The sequence below is a fragment of the Epinephelus lanceolatus genome, chromosome 23, assembly GCF_041903045.1.
Source record: "Epinephelus lanceolatus isolate andai-2023 chromosome 23, ASM4190304v1, whole genome shotgun sequence".
NCBI classification, from domain to species: Eukaryota; Metazoa; Chordata; class Actinopteri; order Perciformes; family Serranidae; genus Epinephelus; species Epinephelus lanceolatus.
Genome location: NC_135756.1, coordinates 31,068,519 through 31,077,549, shown reverse-complemented (window position 1 = coordinate 31,077,549; position 9,031 = coordinate 31,068,519). Strand labels below are relative to the sequence as shown.

General features: G+C 39.4%; 1 protein-coding gene across 1 annotated transcript in view; it reads left to right on the top strand.

Annotated features, from left to right (window-relative positions):
* The first annotated feature begins 1,535 nt into the window (after positions 1-1,535).
* The window catches only part of net1 (neuroepithelial cell transforming 1), a 47,694-nt gene continuing 40,198 nt past the window's right edge, over positions 1,536-9,031 (top strand). Inside the window, exon 1 of the mRNA XM_033615126.2 lies at positions 1,536-1,738. Coding sequence (XP_033471017.1) covers positions 1,596-1,738 — 143 coding nt within the window. The 5' untranslated portion in view covers positions 1,536-1,595. The remainder of the gene's footprint in view (positions 1,739-9,031) is intronic.

Here is a 9,031-nt window from a genome sequence, read left to right as displayed (position 1 = left end):
TTCTTCTGTTGCATTGACGATTCACTGTTGGTAAAAAAAAAAAAAAAAAAAAAAGAGTAGAATTTAAAAATGAAAGAAACTTTCTGCCAACCCTTTTCTGATGTAGATTTCAGTAATTTGGTTCTTCCTGTTGCTTCAACAAGTTTTCCTGGTGGAATTCTTGTTCTTCTTCTTCTTCTTCTTCTTCTTCTTCTTCTTCTTCTTCTTTTTATTCTTCCTCCTTTTATTCTTCTCCTCTTCCTCCTTGTTCTCCTCCATTGGTCATCTTTTCTAAAAAATATCATATTTTGAGACTTTTTCTCAGATTTCTCAAACTCCTATTCTTGAGAAATTGTTAGAAACCCCCATTCATCTCAAAACCTTGGCAGGGGCAGGACAGCTCCCAGGGGTATTGTATTCTGGTTTGTATATTGACATAGCTAATTTCAGTCCCCCATTTATTGTCCATCCTAATAAGGTATTGACTGTGCTTGTGCTGAACTGTGTTCCTGTTATTCCTGCTTATTTTAGTGGCTGGTTCCTTCCCTTGATTCTCTGACCATGTGCCTGTCTTCATGCCTGATGTTTTGAACTGAATACGGACCATGACATCTATCTTCAAATACAGTAGTGGAAAAAGGCAACATTATAGACACTATTACATTTTATTCAGCGTAGCTCAGCCATTCATCATTTACTTGACTTGGATTACTTAATGGATGATAAAGTGCTGGTATCCTACTGCACACTTGATTTTTAAATATATGTATTCAGCTATAACCTGACAGGGACAAAATACAGATGACAGCAACTGAAGATGAAAACATGATTGTACAGATAAAACATAAATTCTTAGTCTGACCCAGTAATAATTATTTTGTTGATATGCAGTTGAAAAGGTGTCTAGGTTTTAAAATCTAACTCAACCGCATTTAATGATTAGTCTGTAATTTAATGTGTGTGAGATGAAATGCTGTCAAAAAATTAAGTCTAAAAGCAGCCTATATTGGGAAAAAAATCCATTTCTAACTATCTTTAGTCCAGTTTAGAATCAGTTTCAGCTGTACCACAATCATCAATACTCAGAAATATTGACATAATTTGCGACATAGTAACAACTTGTCTTTGGATGTCTGCCTGTTTTTTCCAAATATATAATTGAAATGATTGTAGAAGCAATTATTTCTTTTTTTCCCTCAACAGTTTACTTTGCTATTCTAAATAGATTAAAATGTGTCTTAGGCAACCCATGAGCACCACTGAAGATTGTGTAGCTTCTCTCTGGTTAAATAAACTGAGTGAACGGAAACCCTCAGTAAAACTGTTAATATATAAACAGACTGCACTATCATTACAGACTGCTGATTATAATATACCGTTGTGTTTTTATCAGTCACCGCCGTCCCTACAGTTGACCTACCCTGGCCCCGCCCCTTTAGCGTAATATCCTAGCAACGAGTTCCTCTGTTCTCCCCTCATTGGTCGTTTTTTGGATTTCCGCCATATTCAAAAACAGTCACGAGCCCCTGCTATTATAGTAAGATTTATTGTTATTATTGTGTTCAACCTATTCAGTGGCACGTAGTTAAAGAAAAACACGGTCTGTGACATTTCAAATGGGTGAAACCGGTGAAGTCCAAGCTCCCGTTTCAACATTAGAGAAACCTAAGAGACAACCGAGCTCTAACAACCTGAAGAGGAAGTGTTCAGCTGATGAAGAAGAGTTTTCCCTGGAGAACACCAGCAGGAGTCTGAGACGGTGAGTGGGTGTTTTCTGTTCGGACCTACAGTCTGTGGTTCTCGGAACGAAAGCCAACAAAGCTGAAGTCACAAAACTAAAACCCCGAAAAACCTTCACTTGCAAACCAGTCTTTGCTGTTAGCCCGTGACAGCATTCACAGTTAAACTAACTGTGGCTAGCATGCTCTAGCCTAGCACTTTGCTGCAGGTAGCAGTCGTGTTACGTTAACGTTACATGGCTTTAAACTTGGACACAGCCAAGTGAGCATGAGCAGTCATTTTAAACAAGCTACAAATCCTCTAAATACATACAATGCATTGTTTTGAACCGTGTAGATAGTTTCGTTGCGTCAAAACGCCACAAGATGTCAGCAAAGCGCCACAGTTGGCCCTCCTCAGGTACAGAAAAGTGTGGCCTGCCACTTGTACACTGTTGCATTCCATTGTGTTACATTTCCTGATGCTTACTCAGCTTTCATTTTTATGCTTCCCTTAGCAGTTTTAAATCTATGTTTAACGCCTTCAGCATTTCTAGTTAATGATGTACAGAAGTACTGTTTTTCCCCTTTTTTTATTGAGAACTTTATCAGTACACATTCTCTCTCAAGCCTTGTTCATCAAGTAGACTCTGCCACAGGTTGAAAAAATTATGGAAATAGAAATTTAATAATATAAAAAAACAGGGCTATCTCAAATTAACTTAAACATATTAAGTAGAAGAAGAAGCTATACTTTATTAATCCCAGAGGGAAAATTATTATTGTTTTCACTCTGTTGTCATACACACAGGTGCGAAATACACACACATGCATAAACAGGACCTGCATTAAACAGAGATATCAGAGTGAGTGGGCTGCCTTGGACAGGCGCCCCGAGCAGTTGGGGGTTTAGTGCCTTCGTCAAGGGTACCTCAGCAGTGCCCAGGAGGCAAAATGACGCCTCCCTAGCTACCGGTCGAAACTCCATGTTTGGAGCATATGAAGACTTGGTCTGTATGGGGATTTGAGCCAGCAACCCTCCGGTTCCTAAGCCAAGTCCCTGTGGAATGAGCTACTGTCACCCCAATAATGAAAACAAGAGCTTTCTTGTCCTAAAACAAGTTTCAGTGACTTACTCAAGAATCTTCATTACTGCTTTTTTATATTGTCACAGCAGGTTCGGCCTTGTGATTACCATTGCATTTTATTCAGATGCACTTATATGTTTTATCCCATCTACATCTAGCAATTTGTATTTTTTAGTCTTGACACAATTATATGGCAAAATGAGTTCAGATACACAAACCCATGGGAGCACTATGAAACACTGGCCCCCTGGGCACACATATGCAAAAGGCCTCACCACCTCTTCTACAGAGGAACAAGACTCACAGACTTTGTGGTGGTTTTGCATCTCATTGTCATCATTATGCATCTTTATGTGCTTATGTGTGTCTTTGTGAGGTCATTTTGTGTCTCTTTTGGTCCTTTTTGTCTCTTTGTAGTCATTTTGTGGCTCTCTGAGGTTTTGCTTGTTTTTGTAGTTATTTTGAGTCTCTTTGCAGTTCCTTTGCATCTGTTTGTGGTCTTTGTGTCTCTTAGCTGTTCGTTTGCATCCCTCTATGGTCTTTTTGCATCTGTTTGTGGTCATCTTGAGTCTCTCTCTGGTCAGTATGTATTAATTTGAGTGGAAATTTTGCAGGTGATGGCCAGGGGGGCCCTGACATGTTGGGCCCCTGGACCTATCCCTGGGAGGCCTGTTCTGTAACCCATCCATGCACAAACCACATAGTAAAGAAGTGGTTTATACAAAACAAAAAATGTGTCAAAGGACAGTTTCTCATTTTTCAAAGTCTGTCTAAAAACAACACTCACATGGCCATCCATATTTGCATATGAACGGTTATGTTGCTGTCACTCCGCTTTGCACGGTCCGATAAAGAGGGTATTTTGTACTAAAAAAACTTCACTTTGGAAGATATCCACTTGATGTGACTCATATTAGCCTCAGTTTAGCTTTAGGTTGCATATTTGCAAAGATCTGTGGATTTTTCCCCCCACTTACATTGGAATTGTGCTAGATGGGGATCATGTCACAAATAATACTGATGGAAGGAGTTATTACAGCGACCAGTAACTCAAAGTTTATCCCAGACTGAACTGGCATGATGTTTTTAATGTCAGTCCAGTAACGGGTGAGCTTTGAAAACTCCCAAGACAGTACCCATAATAGTAAACCTAGTATCAAGGGAGTGTTATTCCATCCCTATCTCTGTGTATAACTTTAGAGATCATGTTATTCTGCATCCAGGCAACTCAAGCACTCATCACAGTCTCTTTAGGTATTCTCTTTAATTCATTAGCCATAAATGTGACCAGTACTTAAAAAGTATCCCAGAGCTCATTTGTATCAATACAATGAGATTTATCTAAGTTCTCAGACTAACGTACAATAATAGTAATCAGTGTGTTTTGGTGTAATAAACCTCTGCGAGAGTTTATATTGGACTCTTTTCAAAGGCTTTCCATGTTGTGTGCCAAAGTGCCCCAGCCCTGCCCAGTGCCCAGCCAGCTCTGCAGACAAACATGGAAAACCATCACCCCGTATGTGACCTCCATAACAAAGTTTATGGAAAAAAAGCATAAGCGTTGAGTGAGAGAAAATAAGGCTCAATTTCCCAAGTGAGATTGACATTAAATATTAGACTGGCAGTGCAATTTTTTTTAATTTATTTATTTTGTGAGTTGCCAAGCACGTGCAGCATTTAACCAACATATCTAAACAAGGTTGATCCACAGCTTGTGAACTCAGCATTGTAAGTTCATTGTCCATGTAAAGCATTACGGTTTCAAACAGCACGTTGAGCGGGCGGATGCAGGGTTGTATAAATGTTCTGCAGGTGGGGTTTGTACCTCATAAAAATGGGAATGTTTTTCATTAAACTTCACTTAATGTAAGACTTCATACAACAATAGAATGTAAGCACGCTGCAGTGAGATGATGTTATCATTATGAGAATGCAGTGTGTGCTCTCTGTAGTATCAGTTAAGGAGATACAGGGCAACATGTGGGTGCAGGTGGTGTTGGCACTGGGGTACTTTAGTTTCAGAGTCAGCTTTAACAAACAAGGGCAGGGCTAACTGGGATGTTGATCCACTGACTCATGAGCCACTCTTCCCTCGACACATAAGAGCAGGTACAGGAGTATAAAAGACCTTTGTCCCCTGGCTGTTGGCAGTGACGAACATGTGAAGGTATTAATCATGTATTTATGAAGAAGCTACACACAGAGGCTATCAGCTTTCAGAATAGCTTATCTTGTGGGAAACATGACATTGGATAAGTCTACATCCAGTGACTCATTTAACGTAGAAATATGTTTTAATGACCTGACAATTTGCTGAGATGGCCTCAGCAGTGTTACCCATGCTGCACATTGCAGACAAAATAGGTAATAAAACCAACCCAAGTATTCTCAGCCATTAGTAAGAGCTCTGATTCTTTTTGGAGAAGTTATATTTCATATGTTTAACTGTTGCTCATTAGTCCACAGGTAGCTGACAGAGTAAGCAGAGATTTGGTTCCTGTCTCAAAGACACTTTGACAGGATACATAACTGTTGACGTACACACTGTTGCTATTTAAAGGATTGAACCTGCAGGTTCATAAAATAATCACTCAGCTCATGTGAGAATAGATTACTGTTTTTACATAGTAATTTCCTTTTATCCTGGATCCCTTTGTACAGCAGTTATTTGACTTGTTAAAGTAGGAAAATGTGTTAATGGAAAAATAACTGCTTCAAAAGCCTTTTTACTATAAATAATGTATCATAATTCCCTCTCTAATATATATTCTATATTGCTGTGAAAACATCAACAAATTTGCCCTTCAAACAGCTGTATTTATTTGAGTTTCTCACCAGAAACTACATTTTACAAGATTACATGTGAACACATGAGAACATTATATTTACCTTCACCCAATACTCATTTTTACTGAATAGAGCTTGAGTGCATCCCTATATAACTCAATGTGACCTCTGCGAGCTGTGTGTTCCAGCCACCGGCTGCTAACATTTACTACCTGTCCTCCTGCTGCTTTACATGGATTTGTTGTTCACAGTGTAACATCGGGGACACAATAGGGTGTGTCCCCTGACGTGTCGATAGGAGTTTACTGCGTCCTTTCGTCCTATAAAAGCTGGCTGCTACCAGCCCTCTCGTCACATAACAGTGAGATCACAGAGCCCATTTGCCAAATAGTCATTGTGTTCTTCTTGTACCTGCTCATTAATTTAAGTTTATGTTCGAGACCTACTTTTCAGTCTGTGCAACACTGATGTGACATAATAAAAAAAACATAGGCCACTGCCATCAGTGAATCTCATCTTATTTGCTGATAGGCCAATGGAATACAACAAGACCAACAAGGATGTTAAGACGATAAATCCGAGCATCCCTACTTGTATTCTTTTGTCCCTGTAAGTTATGACAGTGTGAGTGTGAGCCAATAAGGTTCAATCTGGTGAATTTTTCTGCAGCACCGCAAAAGAGTGCCCCAGGAATTAGTCTAAAATCTGGAAGTGAGTTAACGTTTTTGCACTCCCAGTTCATTTGTCTTTAAGTCAACAGGTTTTTAAATAGTTTTTTGCCTGAAATAAGGTCTGTGGTTAACATAAGCTAAAGAGACTCGTACGTTTTGCTCTACAAGATAAATACGTCAGTAAATACCCCACTCATGAATTTAGAAGCTTTTACGTGTCTTAAAAAAGACAGTGGCTAACAAGGTGCTTAATGTGGCTGGAGAGTATCATCACACCGAAAACGGCTTTACAGCCTGATTGTGGTGATATCAATTAAGTCACGCCACCGTGGTGTAGTTTGTTTGTAGCCTAACATTAGCTTTTTACTTCTGGCGACTGCATTTAGGCTTCAAAAATCATAACAGTGGTGTTAATTTCTGAAGCTTATCTTGCTGAACAAAATGTGTAAGTACCATCAACTTTTGTTTGCAATAGAGCTTAATTTCTGCAATAATTCAAAATCAAACAGGAAAATCCCAGAGGCTTTTTGACGAGAGAACAAGGGCAACGCTAACTTCTTTGTTGCCTACAAATAAAAATCATCCTTGCAGCACTCTATACAATGTCATAGCAACTCCAGACGGCAACCTCAGGGGCTGATCAATGAAGCCATCTCAAAAATGCCAAAACCCGCAGTACCTCAAATGGCCACTTGAGGCTGGCTCTTGAGATGAGTCAAGAGCCAAAAGGCCAACTTTACAGCAGAAATAAACATGTTTACAGCCTGGCGCAAATAACGCTTTTGGACTCTATAGTTAATTCCCCTGTTGGGGGTTGAATTTTTATGGAATTCCCCTCTTTAAATGTTATAAGGCCTTAAAGTTTTGCAAAATTAAGAGCTTAGGTGCTTTGAGTGATAGTTTGTCTGCAAGGCGTCACTGCAGTCTGTGAGTCAGATCCACCCTCTCGTCCATATATGGTCACTTCTTGTTTTGAAAATCCAAGATGTTGATGGCCAAACTGTCAAACTCGAGGCTTCAAAACAGGAGTCCAAAAACCAATGGTTGGTGTCACAGTGGCCCCGCCCATAACAGTCTCTGGGCAACAAAGTCTTCTTTATAGCATGATAACTTTCTAGAAATGTAAAATCTTGTCTTGTAGTGTTAAACTGCTGTGCATTGTTTTGGCATCTGATAAGTAGCCTATTTGATTTTAGGACTGTCAGTCATATTTCACTGTCTTGGCAAGATGCCTACGGGAACATAGCTCCTAGTTTGTTTGTTTATTTGTTTTTAAACTGGTGATCTGTTGTTAATAAGCTTTCTTCCTCACAGTCTTTTATTACAGATATCCTTGTCTAATCTTGCACCATTTTCTGTAGAAGAATTTAGATTAAGCAGTGAGACTTTCAGTTAACGAGCGGAAGAGTGGTTATGGTGAATTGCTGCAGGCTCTCATCTCCTGTGAGATTCCCAGCATGTCTCTCTACACCAGTGTGAGAAATCGGCCTTGGCCAAAAGCCCGATGATATAACAATCATTAGATACTGCATGTAGCCCAACCCTGCTCCTGTGCCAATGCTTGCCTTTAGCTACAATGACTGTCTGTCTGTCTAGAGACTGTGCCCATTCCACAGAAGCCTCTGCTTCTTACTCATCTCATCTCCATCCTGGGTCAGTGTCGTCATGTTCCAGTGACACTTTAATAGCCTTTTAATGCCTCTTCATTGAGTGACCCTCTTATTGTGGGTGAATTATATAATATCTTCTTCTACCGAAATAAGCTAAATGGATGAATTCCACAGAAGTATTTACATAATTGCTGTGGAAAATGATGAGACCAAAGTGTTCCAGAGAGACAGTGCTAATGGACATAGTTACAGGGATGTCACTCATTAGTTCGTGGACTGGCGGTTTGAAGCCTCAAGTTCAACATTTTGGCCATTGCCATGTTAGTTTTTTGCAGCCAGAAGTGACCATATTTGCATTAAAGAGAGGGAGCTGAGGAAGAGAGAGGGGTGGATCTGACTCATAGACTGTAGTGACTCTTTGCAGACCACCTGTCAGTCAAGCAGCCCTGCCCTTAAATATGCATAAATTTGGGCCTTAATAAAATATAATCTGGTGATTAATAAAAAAAAAATCATCCCCAGTACAGTCGTCATGAATGAAGAAATTTACTATAGAGACCAAATGTCTTTTTTTGTACCAGGCTGCAAACATGTTAATTTCTGCTGTAAAGTTGATCATTTTAGCATGGGGGTCTGTGGGGATTTACTCTATTTTGGAGCCAGCCTCAAGTGGCCATTCAGTGAACTGCAGTTTTTTTTGCACCTCTGCATTGGCTTCATTTATCAGTCCAGGAGATGGTGCTTGGTTCTAGCAATATATTATATCTAGACCTCACTGCCTCTGGTACCATGTTAGTCTCTTCTATACAATAATATGTTATTAATAATGGCATAGGCTGCTGTTTTAGAACAGCAAAGAAGAATTTATCCAGGTGTGTAACTACTTCACAGTTTCTTAATAAATTGCGTGGTATCAGATCAATGCATAGATTCACGGACTTGCCAATCCTCAGTCCAACATTTCGGCAGTATCGGAGGCATTTCCAATACTGGTATTGGAGCAACTCTGCTGTGAACATTTGCTTAAAATGCTGTATTTCTTTGTTGTTGTTTTTTTTTAAAGCAACCTCATAAAGAATCTCACCCGCGTGTGCATCTCCTTTTATATACAGTATATAGCCTATATATACACATGAAAATATACATAATAGATATAGCCTAATTCTTAATTCTTTTCT